At 41.9% G+C, this 16,848-nt stretch overlaps 1 protein-coding gene across 1 annotated transcript in view; it reads right to left on the reverse strand.

Annotated features, from left to right (window-relative positions):
• The window catches only part of LOC132830885 (protein HEG-like), a 92,528-nt gene extending 77,196 nt beyond the window's left edge, over nt 1-15,332 (reverse strand). The window contains exon 1 of the mRNA XM_060848805.1: nt 14,781-15,332. Coding sequence (XP_060704788.1) covers nt 14,781-14,877 — 97 coding nt within the window. The 5' untranslated portion in view covers nt 14,878-15,332. The remainder of the gene's footprint in view (nt 1-14,780) is intronic.
• Nucleotides 15,333-16,848: the final 1,516 nt, after the last annotated feature.

A 16,848-nucleotide genomic window follows, 5' to 3' on the forward strand; every position in this document is an offset into this window, starting at 1 on the left:
TTGGGGTTGGGGAAGGAATGAGAGAGAAAACATCAAGTTTATCTGTCTTCCCATTATTTTACATGCTTCTTAAATGACAAACATTAACAAACTTGGGTAAATATCATAAAGATCAGGAAAATCACAGACTCAATTAACAGCTTGTGCCAAGTTAGTTGTTCTCAGTAGTAGCTAAAACTTGCCTAATTATTTCTTGTTTTACTTTACTATCAGTGATGTGTGGGTGTTCCCAAACAGGAGGGCTGAAGTGGCAACCCTCATGAAATAAAGACACTCCAAAATGCAAGAAAGAAAGAAATACAAAGATTATTGGCTTAGCCTCCAAACTGTGGCCCCAAATTGAAAGAAACCTGCTTTATGACACTGGGGACACCACTTTAAACTACATTATCTCTTCTTACAAAAGGTTATTCCACATTTACCACCCACCTTCCTATGATCCAATTTAGAAATACTGTTCAGTGATGCACAAAGCTTCATTCATTAGTGAATGGAGTTTTTACGTCCATGTTCATGCATATTTGCTGGTCTTTAACAAGTTGGCCGATTTCAGCTAAGGAGCTTATATGAACAGGCATCTCTGCTGAATCCTGGGACTTCAGCATTTCCAGGTAAAAAAGGGGAGAATGATCTAATAATGAACTGTATAAATACAGGACATAAAAATACTTCAGCCTATTGTTTCCCCCCTTCTCATACTGACTTCGTGGCATGCTTTGTTCCTTAACCTCTTGCCCCCTGTCAAATTTTCAGCCTGATAACATCTGGTTATTTTAAAATAGTTCAAGTATAATGTAATCAGAGCTGTATGTGCAACTAAACAATTTTTCAAATCAAGGTAAGGGCAGTCTGCTCCAACTTTTGGTGAGTCAGAAGGTGTGTTTGGGAACAGGAAGGACAAAAAATTACCAAAAAAATCAAATCACAAGAAACACATTTCTAATTTTAGCAATGACCAAATTCAAAAGTATTCTCTAGATTTTATTTTCCCTAGTCCTCTCCCTATTTTCATCTCCAATCCCCTTCATTTGTTTTTGCAATTTTTAAACTTTTCAGTCACCTTAGACCCAGACGCAAAACTGCTGTCAATTGACTCCCCCATTTGCTCTGTCATTTCAATTTTGTATTTGGATCTCCATCAGACACTGACACATTTATATATTTCCATAATTTTTAATTTTTCTTTCAGGAGTGTACTGTTGCCTCTTCTTTTAATTTGTCCATACTCCACGCAGATATAAAAGAGTGAGAAAAATACTATAGGAAGCAAAATGTTTAGGAAAATATAAAAAGAGACTAAAATTAATTAATTGAAGATAACAGAGATTCCAACATTGAGTCAGATTGGTTCCCTCTATTCAAAATAAAGTTACTTTCTGAAATCTTACTTGCCATTCCTGGTGTGGCCTTCATACAGAGTAACATAGGACTGAGGAACAAGAATAGGCCATTGACCCTTTGAGGCTGCTCCACTACATTATATGATCATGGATGATCTGGTTGTGATATAAGCTCCATTTTTTTTTGTCTGTACCCATAAACCTCATCTTCCATGTTTTATCAAAAATGCATCTAACTCAACTTTAAATAAATTTAAAGATTGACACCCTACTACTTCCTGAGGAAAGAATTCTACACTAGTGAAAAATAATTCTCACGTGTCTAAAAGAGACCAAACAACAGGAAATATCCTCTCGGTAGCCACCTATCTGATCCCTCAAGACCACCACTCATTCTTCTAAACTTCAGTAGACATAATTTTGAACAGCATAACATTCTTCATAAGGTAAGCTTTCCATCCCTAGAAGGGTCAAGTGAGCCTAATTATTAATAATAAATGAATATTACAATAAAAATAAACTAACTACATACAACATTATTAGACAGAATCTACTCAGCCACTTAAAGCAATGACATAGGAACAGAAATAGCCCATTTTGCTCATTCACTCTGCTCGACCATTCAAAGCAATCACAGCTGATCTGACCATCTTCAACTCCCATTTTTCTGCCATTTCCCGATAAACCTCATTCTCTTACTGATTGAAAACCTATCTCCGCCTTAAATATACTTAATGACCCAGACTCAACAGCCCTCTGCAGAAAAGAATTCCACAAATTTCCCATTCTCAGAAAGCAGTAAATTCCTCATCTCTGTCTTAAATGTGTGACCTCAGGTCCTAGACTATCTCTTTCCGCATCGACCCTGTCAAGTCCTCATCTAATGATCATTCATTTGAATGTCTTGGCTGTCAAGATTGCAATCATTCACTTTTATCTCCTTTACCTTTCTTTGCACAGTACCATTAACTGAAAACAAGTACCTGATACCTGTAGCTCTCACGTAGGGAATGAATAGCGAGTGTTAGCACAGCTTGAGTACAAACAGGGATTAAAAGTAGAGTGATGTTATCATTGTAGTCATGACTTGGAGTTGCCAGTGTTGAACTGGGGTGGACAAAGTGAAAAATCACACAACACTACGTTATTGTCCAACAGATTTATTTGGAAACAATAGCTTTTGGAGCATGCTTCGTCATTAGGTGGTTGTGACCTGATGAAGGGGCAATGCTCTGAAAGCGAGTGCTTCCAAATAAACCTGTTGGACTATGACCTGGTGTTGTGTGATTTTTAACGTTATCATTATAGGTTTCATGATGTGGGGGATTCAGTCATGGTAACACCACTAAATGTCAATGGGCAGTGGTTTCTAATTTTACAGAGGACATAGACACATTTTTAATTAATAATGGGTTGAAGTGTTATGGAGACCTCAGGAAAGTGGGGTTGAGGCTGAGATGAGATCAGCCCTGATAGTATTGAATAACAGAGCAAGTAAGAGAGTGAATGATCTATTACTGCTCCTCGTTCTTATGTTTTTAAAGTATTCTAGCAAAGAAAAGTTTCAGGCTCAAAATAATTTGTTCCTCCAAATGGATTAAATGCACTTAAAGTCAAAGATGGTCTCCCAATGAATGGAAGGTACTGAATACTAATTTGAAGAATTGCATTGATTTAATAACCTGTCAGTGGATTACACCACGTGGAATGACCCCTACGATGGTTCAGCAAATCTATTGAAATCAGCAGCTGAACAACATAGATTAGAATAACACCAAAGTTTCAGTCTTGATCCATGCTGAATTTGCTGATCTGATCAGAGGGCAGATCTTTACTTGGAACTTCTAATGTACATTATTGCCAGCCCAAGCATGCAGAGATTTAAATACAAATGCAAAATCTGCTAACCAAGCATTATGTGGAAAGCTTTTATACTGAAACTTGATTTTCCTGTTTAGGTTACAAGAACAAACAGTAATTTAAAAAAAAATCATTGCTGGAGACTTGCAAATGATTTGTCATATAAACAACATTCACATAATCATTTAAACTGACATATGGATTGCATTGTTGCCAACACAAATCTGAATATACACTTCTAGCTCCTTTCCTCTCAAAAACAGTTTTGACAGTCTCACCTCATCTCACAGATGGAGAGAAAAAAAATCTCCTCAGGGTGATAAAAGCATCTTGGTAAGCAAGGGACAAACCAGGGCTCAATGACCTGTTGGTGCCAAGTTAGCTGCACTCAGAAGTTGGGTGGCAGAGTTGCTAAGATTGACCAATTTCCTTGACTTATTTCTTTATTGATTGTCAGTAGAATCCACCACAAGAAGCAATTGATATAGGTCTCCCTGGGATACACAGTGAGACAAATATCAACCAAACTGGAGGACCATCAACTCGGTGAATCATGACAGCATCGGTAAGAGGGACCACCACAAAGACGTTGTGTAGACAAAGTCCTGCCTTCACATTGAGAATAACCTCCATCTTGTTGTGTGGCACTATCACTGTGCTAAATGGGACAGACTTCGAATAGATCTAGCAACTCAAGACTGAGCATCCATGAGCCACTGTGGACCATTAACAGCAGCACAATTGTACTCCAGCGAATTCAGTAACCTCATGACCTAGCATATTCCCAAATCAATCATTACCATTCTGCCAGGGCGTCAACCCTGGTTCAATAGAAAGTGCAAGAGGGCATGCTAGGAGCAGCACCAGGCACACCTGAAAATAAGCTGTCAACCTGGTAAAGCTATCAAACAGGAGAACTTGCATGCCAAAGTAGTGAGTGATAAACAGAGCTAAATGATCCCACAACCAACAGATCAGACATAAGCTTTGCAGTCCTGCTGCATCTAGTCGAGAATGGTGCAGGACAATTAAACAACTCACTGGAGGAGGAGGAAGCTCCATAAGTATGCCCATTCTCAATGATGGAACAACCCAGCATATCAGTGCAAAAGATGAGGCTGAAGCTTTCACAGCAATCTTCAGCTAGAGGTGCCGAATGGATGATCCAACTCAGCCTCTTCCAGTGGTCCCCAGGCATTACAGATACCAATCTTCAGCCAATTTGATTAACTCCATCTGATACCAAGGAAAGGTTGGAGGAACTGAATACTGCAAAGACTATGGGCCCTGAAAACATCTGGCAATAGTACTGAAGATGTGCTCCAGAACTTGACGCTCCCAGAGCCAAGCTGTTCCTGTACAGTTGCAACACTGATATCTACCCAACAATGTGGAAAATTGTCCAGATATGTTATGTATATAAAAAGCAGAACTAATTCAACCTGGCCAATAACTGCCTCATCAGTCTACTCTCAATCATCAGTAAAGTGATGGAAGGTGTCATCAACAGTGCTATTAAGCAGCACCTACTCAGCAATAACCTGCTCAATCAGTTTGGGTTCCTCCAGGACCACTCAACACCTGACCTCATTACAGCCTTGGTTCAAAAACAGCTGAATTCCAGAGAATGTTTATTGTCTGTTGTCAGATATGGGGAGAGTGACAGCCCTTGACATCAAGGCTATATTTGACCAAGTGTGGCATCAAGAAGCTCTAGCAAAACTGGAATCAAAGGGTATCAGGGTGCAAACTCTCCACTGATTGGGGTCATACCTGGCACATTCAAAAATGGTCATGGTTCTTTGAGGTAAGTCACCTCAGCTCCAGGACATCTCTACAGGAGTTCCACAGAATAGTGTCGTAGGCCCAATTATTTTTAGCTGCTTCATCAATGACCTTTCTTCCATCATAAAGTCAGAGGTGGGGTTGTTTGCTGATGATTGCACAATGTTCAGCACCATTCACGACTTCTCAGATACTGAAGCAGTCCATGTTCAAATGCAACAAGATCTAGACAATATCCAGCTTGGGCTGAAAACTGGCAAGTAATATTTGCACCACACAAATGACTATCACCAATAAGAGACAATCTAATGACCACCTCTTGACATTCAATAGTGTTACCATCACTGAACCCTCCACTATCAACATTCTGGGAGTGACCACTGGTCAGAAACTCAAGTGGACTCGCCACATAAACACAGTAGTTACAAAAGCAGGTCAGAGGCTAGGAATACTGCAGCAAGTAACTCACCTCCTGATCCCCCAAATCCTGTCCACCATCTACAATGACAAGTCAGAAGTGTGATGGAATACTCTCCATTTGCCTCAATGGGCGCAGCTCCAACAGCACTGAAGAAGCTCGATGCATCCAGGACAAAGCAGCCCACTTCATTGGCACTGCATCCACAAGCATCCACTCCCTCCACCAATCGACACACAGTAGCCGCAGTGTGTACTGTCTACAAGATGCACTGCAGAAATTCAAAGATCATCACACAGCACCTTCTAATACCACGCCACTTCCATCCAGAAGGACATTGGCAGCAGATACATGGGAACATTGCCACTTTCACGTTTCCTTCCAAGTCACTCACCATTCTGACTTGGAAATATATCACCATTCCTTCAATGGGACAAAGTCCTGGAATTCCCTCCCTAACAGCCTTGTGGATAAACCCACAGCAGGTGGACTGCAGCAGTTTAGAAAGGCAGCTCACTACCACCTTCTCAAGGGCAACTAGGGACGGCAATAGATGTTGGCTAGCCAAAAAAGCCCACATCCCACAAAAATGAATAAAAAACAAAGAAAGACGCTTTTTGGTTTACCTGAAACTTGTTGGTTTTTGACTGTAAATTTGACTGACTGTTGCAGAATGGCATATTTAATGTCCAGGACTATGTGCTCAGGAAAGCTGCCGCCAAAGCGTACTGGGAGAAAACTGAAAGTCTAGGGTCCTTCTACCAAATTATAACATGGGTGCAATCAGTTGTCAGTTCCTCCTGGGGCCTCAAAATGAGCATAAATGGTTCATAGAACATAGTGAACATAAAGGAGAAAATGTCTGTTTTATTTGCAACTGTAGAGAGGCTCTGAGAAATGTCAAAGTTCCAATCTTTTGTTTGACTTTTTTTTAAACACTGCGGACCTGTACAAATGTGGTTTAGAACGTATAAAGATTTTTAATAAAAAAAGTATTTCTGAAATAAAATAGGTTGATGTGGGTCTTGTGCCGTGAGTCGGAATTTTATTACAACTCTGTCGTAATGATAAGTGTCAAAAATCTGGGGTGCCCCAGTTTAAGAATAAGATTTTCTGGACATTGGCTTGAGCAAATTGGCAAATTTACAATTGCATGAGGTCCACACAATGGTAATTTGTGGCAAATCAGCCCGCTGATAAATCTGGAAACAGCTTCTGTTTGGGAAATTGGCCAGCGTTTGCATTCCTGATCACCACACAATGACCACAGTTATGAAGAATGCAGTTGGGAACAGGATTAGACACGTCCTTTGTCCCTACGGTAATGTGATATTTGACTAACACACAACTTCAAAGCTCACGTCAATTAGCTACAATTCCCTAACTCCATCTTCAGCACGAAATAAATAATAGAAACAAAATCAGAAATTGCTGGAAAAACTCAGCAGGTCTGGCAGCATCTGTGGAGAGAAAGCAGAGTTAACATTTCGGGTCCAGTCATCCTTCTTCTGAATTGATTGTAGCTAGGAAAATGTTGGTTTATATGTCAGAGAGAGGGTCGGGGGAGGGTGAAATTGTTGGTTGATATGTTAGAGAGGGGGTCAGGGGAGGGTGAAATTGTAAACAATAGGTGGAGATGGAGACCAGAGAGAGAGAAAAGCAGGCAGACAGAGAAGTGGATAAAGGTCAGTCTATTAGTGGCTGACAATGGGTTGGTTGTGTGTGGTACCAGGCCATATGGTAACAAGGCCTAGTGTGAGAGATGGGGTAAGGACATGGGTGAGATGCTCAAGCCCTATAACTGTTGAACTTGATATCGAGTCCAGAGATTGTAGGATTCCCAAGCGGAAAATTAGATGCAGTTCTTTAAACTTCTCTGGAGCACTGGAGTAAGCATAAGAAAGATGTTGGCCAGGGAACATGGTGGTGTGTTGAAGTGGCAGGCAACTGAAAGCTCAGGGTCATTTTTGCAGGCAGAACATAGGTATTCTGCAAAGTGGTCACCCAGTCTGCACTTCGTAAAAGTACTTGCACTTCACTCAACCTAGTCTACTATAGTCACTGCTCACAATGCGGTCTCCTCTACACTGAGCAGACAAAGTGCAGACTGGGCGACCACTCCCTCCACTCTTCTCTAACCATATATACCAACCTTTTCCTAGCTACAATCAGTTCTGAATAAGGATCACTGGACCAGAAATGTTAACTCTGCTCCTCTTGGCAGATGCTGTGAGACCTGCTGAGCTTTTTCAGCAATTCCTGATTTTGTTTCTAATTTCCAGCATCCACAGCTCTTTGGTTTTATGAAAAGCAGAAAGTTGGCCAGGGACAATTTCAATATGCCAACATCAACTGGCAGAGGCAGATAATGGCAACCAGCATTTGAAAAGTGGAAAACATTTTAGTTAATCCTGATGAAAGGTAGTTTAAAAAAAGGAGCCTTACAATTGGCTATAATTAGCCCAATAATACAACTCGGGTGCTGCAGTGTCATAACTATATTTCTGAGCTGAGAAATTGAGTTGAAATGGCAGTTTGAGTATTTGAATTCAGTTTTTTTTAAAATCTGGAAATGTGAAGCTGGTAGCAGCAAAAATAATCAGAAAGCTGTAGGTAGGCTGTTCAAAATCCAATTGAATCAGTGATATTTGTTCGGAAAGGAATCCCATTTCCTGTATCCTGTCTGGCCATATGTGGCTCCACACCCACTGAAATACGCTATCTAGTCATAGAATCATAGATTTACAGATTCATAAATAGCGTTATAAGACCATAAGACATAGGAGTGGAAGTAAGGCCATTCGGCCCATCGAGTCCACTCCGCCATTCAATCATGGCTGATGGACATTTCAACTCCACTTACCAGCGTTCTCCCCGTAGCCCTTAATTCCTCGAGACAACAAGAATCTATCAATCTCTGCTTTGAAGACATTTAGCGTCCCGGCCTCCACTGCACTCTGTGGCAATGAATTCCACAGGCCCACCACTCTCTGGCTAAAGAAATGTCTCCGCGTTTCTGTTCTGAATTCACCCCCTCTAATTCTAAGGCTGTGTTCATGGGTCCTAGTCTCCTCGTCTAATGGAAACAATTTCCTAGCGTCCACCCTTTCTAAGCCTGTATAGCATCATACAGCACAGAAAAAGTTTCATTAAACTTTGACTAAGTAGCCAATTGGACTGCAACCTTCTTTCAAGGACTTGAAGGTGCAGGTGGTGGTCTTGGGTGGACAAAATTAAAAATCACACAACACCAGGTTACAGTCCAACACGTTTATTTGGAAGCACTAGCTTTTGGAGGACCGCTCCTTCATCAGGTGGTACCACTCCAACCATCTGATAAAGGGGCAGCGCTCCTAAAGCTAGTGCTTCCAAATAAACCTGTTGGATTATAACCTGGTGTTGTGTGATTTTTAACTTCTTTCAAGGAGGCAGACCCCAACATATGAGAACAACAAAACAAAGTACGGTGGATGTTAGAAATCTGAAATAGAAACAAAGTGCTGGAGAAACTCAGTAGATTGAATGACAATTGTAGAGAGAAAGAAGCAGAGTTAACATTGATGTGCAGTTCCAAAAAAAGTCATACTGGACTCAAAACGTTGACTCTGTTTCTCTCCCCAAAGATGCTGCTGAGATTCAACTTTGATCCTATTTTCTGTTATCTACAGAAAGACAATAAATCCCAGCAACACTTCAAAACAAAGCTTTACAAATGATCCAAAACCAGCCAGTGAAGCATTGATCACAGAAGCTAGTAGCTCTTGTGGTGCAGTGGTTGTGTCCCTATATCTGAGCCAGGAGGCTCGCATTCAAGTCCAAACCTCTGAACTTGTTGGTAAAATATATCAACCAACTGATGACAGAAGCAAGGTGAAAGTAAGGACTGCAGATAGTGGAGATTAAAATCAAGAAGTCAGGCAGCATAAGAGGAGCAGGATAGACGACATTTTAGGAAGAAGAAGCCCTTTTTCAGGACAGAAGAAGCTATTCCATAAAAGCAAAAAAAATGTAAAAAAATGCCAATACATGTTGCAAGAAAGGCAATGACGTTGGAAATAATACCATATAGAGTTGATTCACGCCTTCAGGGAAGAATTCTGAGGTAGAAGATTACAGGGTCAAGGCCCAGTCCAGAGGTCGTGAGTACGACATTTAAGTTAACAAATTAAATGCAGTACTGAGGGAATGTTACACTTTTGGTGGTGTCAGATATGAGGTGAAACAGAGCTAACCACTACTGCTCAGGATTACTAATAGACTCCACGGTTTTCGAAGACCTGGTGGGGATTCCTCCCAGACCTCAGACCTCTTCCAAAACATGAAAAATAAATCAGTTCCTTTTCAATTTTACAGGCTGTGCGCTATGCTGGTTGCCACATGCCCTACGTTACAACAGTGATTACATTTCAAAAGGCATTGGCTACAAGGAGCTTTGGGGCAGTCAGAGATCATGGAAAATGCTGCACAGATGCGATTTCTTTTCTTTTGTCATATGTTGCAATACCTGCTGTTATCTTGGAGGGACACCTGCCCAAAGTGAGCACTATCCGTCCTTCATTTATCATGCTCTTGGAAGTGCAATCAAGCAGGAGTCACATAGTGTAAACACAGACAAGCAGGGCACCAGGGGCGAGCCATTCAATTGCAACATTAAGACTTGCAAGCGAGCCCACGAGCTTAATTACTCAGCTCGGAAGGGAGGCTGTTATAAGCATGCATTCTTTAACTAAAATCATCTCTTGGGAAGAGATAGCTACTCTGTTCCCAGCAAGTCCCTAACTTCTTCTGAGATAGTTTTCCCAGCAGAGGTGTCCTGTAACCAAATCTTCTGTCAACAATTTTTGATTTGGAGGCTGTCCCCTCTTTTATGAGATTTATAATTACATGAATTACATTATAATTCCTGTCTTTGAAAATGTTTTAAATCAAAGCCAGAAGAATTTTACGTGGATTGAAAGATCCTCTTATAAAAGTCCTTCAATTGCCTTTACCGTTGTAAGCATACATCTCTGTTAAGAGCCACAGTAAAAATGGCTTGCCCTTTTCCTCACATATTTCCCATCCAGAGGTCCAATCAGCCCATAATGCATACATTCAAAACTGATCATTACTGCACTCCTCTCAGATTCAAACTGACCATTTCATAGTTAGGATGGCACCAATATTCTTATTAGGCAGAAAAGAATCAAAAAGAAAAAAAAAATGCCTAAGTGGGTAGTAAGGGACAGAATTCATACCAGAGGCTCGTAAGCAGCCAATGGGTAGGAAGGGACAGAGTTCATACTGGGGGCAAGTGAGTAGCCAATGTTCCCTACAACATCTTTTTGTCTCTCAGTATAACTCAGGAGCTTTTGGAAGGTAATATTTGGTATGCTGTTACTAGTTTGGAATCACTCTGCATCAGTGAGAGCTTTTGTTCTGGGCGGTGCCCACTGATTTAACTCTATTTATGACATTTACTATTCAAACTAACTTGTAGCAACGAATCTGATTTTTCCAAAAGGTAGATCATAAAAATACTAAGTTGATAAGCCTCAACAGTTGCTTTAATTTCCAATACGTATTAAAAATTTCCTGGAAACATTTGCAGTCGACAAATGGATTTTGACTCTGAGTAAATATATCACTTGGCTGCTCTGCTAGGTTTTAAAACATTGAAACCTAAACTGTGAGGTATTCAAGCACAGAGAAGAATTGTTTTGACAGGGAAACCACCAGTCAAGGATGATGGGCCTTCCTTTCCTTACTGACAACAATACACTACTGAATGCAGTCCGGTTGGCCAGTTGTTTAAATCGGGCGAATTAGAATTCCAAACGAAATGTGTATTTACAATAAATCATTCTATTTAATCCCCAAGCTCTGCAAAACACAGATGGGATTCATGATTCACCTCCACGTAACTTTTCAACTCAGTTCTTTGTGTGATGTTATTAGGAAAATGCAAGGAATGTTAGCCTTGCCAACGATAACCAGATTCCATGAATGGTTAAAAATTCACAAGCTTCACACTATTAGACAGTACCACCATCTAAAGTAGAATTAAAATTAAGCTTTTCCATTTTATCAAGACATGAATCTCGATATCCCAAGGAGAAGAAGTCAATTGTAGGAAATTAAGTAGCCAATTGTTATAGTTCATTTATAACCATAACCTGCAGCATGGTGGTTCAGTGGTTAGCACTGCTGCCTCACAGCACCAGGGACCTGGGTTCAATTCTCACCTCAGGTGACTGCGTGGAGTTTGCACATTCTCTCCAGGTTTGCTCTGGTTTCATTCCACAGTCTAAAGATGAGCAGGTTAGAGTGGATTGAAAATGCTATAGGTGCATTGGTCAGAGGGATGGGGCCGGGTGGGTTACTCTTCAAAGGGTTGATTTGGACTTGTTGGGCCAAATGGCTTGTTTCCACACTGTAGGGAATCTAATTTAATGGACTGCAGTGGTTCAAGAAGGCAGCTCACCAGCACCTTCCCAAGGGCATCCAGGGATGGCTGTAAATGGCAAGTGAACAAAATGGATGCACTGCAACTTGAAGTTAGGTTGTGGTTTAGATAAATGATGGTTGCAGTCAAACTCAGTGTTACTAATGCTGAAATGTAAATCTAGATCCAGCACCCAACCTCAACTGGATGATGGAAAGAGATGGTGAAAGACCCAGCATACTCTAGAACAGGTAACTCCTGCATCAAACTAGATTTAAACAAAGTGTTCAGCGAGTCTTTAGTTATTTCATCTTGATGATCATACACAGGTGTTGAATAGACTAGCAGAAAGTGAGGACTGCAGATGCTGGAGATCAGAGCTGAAAATGTGTTGCTGGAAAAGCGCAGCAGGTCAGGCAGCATCCAAGGAATAGGAGAATCGACGTTTCGGGCATGAGCCCTTCTTCAGGAATGAGGAAAGTGTGCCAAGCAGGCTAAGATTAAAGGTAGGGAGGAGGGACTTGGGGGAGGGGCGTTGGAAATGCGATCGGTGAAAGGAGGTTAAGATGAGGGTGGATAGGCTGGAGTGGGAGTGGGGGTGGGGGTGGAGAAGATTGCAGGTTAGGAAGGTGGTGCTGAGTTCGAGGGTTGGGACTGAGACAAGGGGTGGGGGGGGGGGGGGAAATGAGGAAACTGGAGAAATCTGAGTTCATCCCTTGTGGTTGGCCAGCGTCAAGAAAAAGCCAATTTTTAAATTTGAGACTTTATTCTGTAGATTTGTGAGCCTATTGTGTGTGTCAGCAGTTTAGCATGTACCATTCCCACCTAAGATTCATATTTCCCCATTGGATCATTTAGTAACAATTAGGAGCAGCATGAGCAGATTGTACTTGTGCTTAAACTGAAGAGTTAGAGACCAGCTGTACTGACCAAGAATGGGAATTGTAAATGGGACAGTTTCCAGCATCACTCTAATCCAGAATAATAGTATAGTGCACAGCTAAGTGGTTACAAACATTCCACCTTTAAAAACAATTCTTTTAAAAAACTCATGGGACAGGCAGGAATGTGGTGCTGAAGTCACAAATCAGATCAGTCACAATCTTAACGAATGGCAAAGGTATCAAACAGCCTACTGCTGATCCTTACATACCCTTGTATGTATAAATGGAATTAAAAAGTACAAAGATTCAAAGCACAACCCTAGAATCTGCTTCCTGCAATTACAGAAACAATTTGCTAGGGGAAGTTAGCCCAAATAAAAAGCTAAATGCCGATTCATCACCTTGCTTCCTGACTCACTATAAAACATCTTGACTAATTGCCGCCAACAACCTCTGACCAAAACAGCCTGAGCATCAGTTAATATTGTCAGCTTCATCTGGGCAGAACTGACGCACAGGCAAAAGGCAACCAGACAAGTAGGGCTCTAATTGGATTCGGTAATGCTACAGTCAATTAATTTTCTATACCATTAAAGCCTAGCTTTAAATGACAAACTTTAGAAAAAAACAGAAGCTACATGGCTTTCAAATTATGAGCGTTTATTGAAGTTACTCTGACAGTGCACTAGAGTTGTCTGATTGTGATCCAGTCCAAGTGAGTCAAATGCAAGTTAATTGCGACATTTGTATGTTATGTTGCAATCTCCATAGTTTCAAACCAATCTTGACATGCTCCAAGTTCCATTGGTGACCAACCACTGGTACAGCTATTCAACAGTGAATCATAGTAGCATTGCACTCCTACCACTTAGATGGATAAAGGCAGATCAAAATGGGAATCCAATTTAAAACAGCCCGTACATGTGTAACACAGATTTTCTTGTTCCTGGCAACCTCCATGTGGAGGGTAAAGGTTGCACTATTGATCTGTTGAGCTCAGTGCTTGCATTTTGAATCCGAGATCAGCTGTGATCATACTGAATGGCAGAGCTGGAGGTATGGTTTGATCTTGTTCCTAATTCTTGTGCACCAACTGAATGACAGGAAACATGGCTTGTACATCTCTGACAATGACAAGTTACACAACTCGGGAAAAAATACACTTACGCTCCCTTCACAAAAGGGGCTGGTATCACTGAAACAATAGAGAGACAGCCTCCCTCCAGTTACTAAACTGGAGACTGGGACTCAGCTAATAGTGACAACTGCTGGGCACAGCTTGTTAGCATTCAATAGTTTCAAGTTATTTTTTACTCAAAGTGTCCATTTGAAAGGAAATATCCGCAAAGAGCCCAGGAAAGACTTCGAACATTCATCACTGTCCGCTTTAGGCAGACTGATCTAGGAGGCGGTTTTATGGACAAAACAATTCAAACCAAATGCTTCATATCAAGGGCTAGTTAATGCTGGTGGCTCATCAACCGATAAAATTAAAGTGAGCGGGCATGGGCAGAGAGCAACTGAACTGTCCGGGTTCCACCGTGGCAATACCAACTGGGAGAGAGAGAGATATAAAAAAAACACGCTGAAAGCTACAGCCAGTAAATTTTTGTTTTAGGCGTCACTCCCACTTCATTGTAACGCAAACGGAAAAAAATGCGCAATGTTGCTCAGACAATATATCGCACACGCACAAAAAGAGGGGGTAGAGCATGCACAACAAGCCTCACTGGCAGAGATTTAAACGTGTTCGATCTGGATTTCGGACTAACAGGAGGACACCTCACTGGAGTGCTCCAGGTTATTTGAGTCGTTGCACAGTTGCTATGTGAACTGCAGCGAATCATTGTAAGAAGATTAGCGAAACTTTACGCCTGATGGATTCTTGCTTTTTTTTAAAAAAACTGGTTTCTTGGAAAGGAATTCAACAAAGATACATTTTTTTTCAAAAAAAATAAAGTTTCTTAAACAAAGTTTGTTACCATTCTTAGTATTCCACCCCCCTCCCCCCCCCCCCCATCCAAGTAAACCCTCAGGAGGATGGGGGGGACAATTTCCCAGTGACCTACCCGTGGACGCAGTGCTGTTGCTGGTGTCGCCTTCAACTGTAATGTAGCAGATAAGCGAAAGGAGGCAAGTCAATGTGACTCTGTGTATCATCGCCATCCTGGCTGCTGGTTACAAATTCGGCCTGAGAGAGAGAGAGAGCAGGGTGAGGGGGTTGCTGATGGTGGGCAGAGAATCAAATAAAGGTCGCGGGCTCCTTATCCAAACGACAGTGCTGCTGTTTCAGGCGGTCTCTCCCTTAACGACCACGGAAAAGCTGAACGGGCCCGGTCCCCAGACAGACGGTCAGTCAATCAGTCCGTCACCCGCACTCCCTGTGTGGACTGTACCGTACAGGTGTTCAGTAAAACTCCCGGCTCTGGTCACTTTCAGCAGATGTAGCGGTTTCACGGCGCCTTCAGACTCCACCCTCTCGCCGGCCTTAAAGGCGTATCGTCTGCAAAGACTCCGCTCCTGCCCCTCGGGAGAGATGACTCAAGTTGACAAGAATACATGACAATACACAGCCAGTGGTTCCGTATATGTGTGTGTGTGTCTGAGTCAGACTCCTAGCGCTAACCTTACTGGCATGCACAGAGGGGGTAATTACATTCAGCATCTCAGACATGCGGGGTGTACACCCACAGGACGTGAGGTATAATGAAATTGCCATCAGCATTTCCGAACATTTCAGCCCAGGAGCGAGAAACTCGGCACTAAATCCCTTCCATTTACGCCCGCCGCCGCGCTCCACAACGCGTGGATGGTGTTAAAAAGGACAGAAAGTGCTGTATATGCACAGCAGATGCGCTGGCATCTGTGGAGGGAGAACCAGGGTTAACAATTGCGCCTCAAATACCAACAACTTGCTCAAAGACCCGTCTTTGGTCTGCCTGAAACTTGTTGATCCTCCAGTTGTCCAAAACCGAGCGGCACACTCCAAGGTCCAGGACCAGTGCTAAAGGATACCCTGAACCCTGGGCAATCCCGAAGGTACACTGGGAAAAGGGCACTGATGCCTTTCTGCCAGAATGTGCCAAGGGGCTGTGAAGTAATAGGAACAAATTTCTGCAGATGGTGGAATCTGTACTGAAACCAGCAAAATGCTGGAAATCACAATAGAATCTGTGGAATCAGAGCAAGCTAATATTTCAAGTTTAAATGACTCTTCATCAGAGCTGTTAAGTAATTGAACCCCTTGTATTGGAATGTACGTAATTTCTGCTCATATTTGGTAAATGTTCCAATTTTGCATTTGGATAGAGGAACAAAATGGGTGGCATGGTGACTCAGTGGTTAGCATTGTTGCCTCACAGCGCCAGGGACCCGGGTTCGACTTGGGCGACTGGCTATGTGGAGTTTGCACATTCTGCCTGTGTTGTGTGGGGTTCCTCCCACAATCCAAAGATGTGTTGGTTAGGTGAATTGGCTATGCTAAATTGCCCATTGTGTCTGGGGATGTGTAGGTAATGTGCATTAGTGAGGGGTAAATGTAGAGCAATAGGAATGGGGGGGTGGGTTACTCCTCAGAGGGTCAATGTGGACTTGTTGTGCCAAAGGGCCTGTTCCCACACTGTAGGAATTCTTACCTAAACGTGCAATGCTCAAATGAAAAATGTAATTTTAATTTTGCATTTCCTGTAATGTCTGGCTTGAACCATTATCTACGTTTTATGAATAAAGCATTTTCTTTGCAAATTGAATGGAACAGAGTTAATGTTTCAAGATCCTTATGACTTTTCTTCATTTGAAGATGTTGCCAGACTTGTTGAGTCTCTCCTGCACTCTGTTTTTATTTCAGGTCTCCAGCATTTTTTGTACTTTGCTTTTGCACAGAGCGTATACTTGGGTCAAGCTATTATATTAAGTAAGCTCAAGCTGTTTCGGGCTCTTTGTCCTGCATTGTGAATTTGGGTAGTGTGTGTTGCTTCAAACATGTAAGTTTCAGCAAGTTTCAGTTTACACTTTAGAAATAACTGGTCCCAGCTTGGAGTTGGTGAAGATGGAAAATTCTTGCTTTCAGATCATGATCTAGTTCCTGCCAGATTGAGCATGTGAATGAACATTAAGTTGTAAGAAAGAAGGACTTCC

This window comes from Hemiscyllium ocellatum, chromosome 32 (genome assembly GCF_020745735.1).
Source record: "Hemiscyllium ocellatum isolate sHemOce1 chromosome 32, sHemOce1.pat.X.cur, whole genome shotgun sequence".
NCBI classification, from domain to species: domain Eukaryota; kingdom Metazoa; phylum Chordata; class Chondrichthyes; order Orectolobiformes; family Hemiscylliidae; genus Hemiscyllium; species Hemiscyllium ocellatum.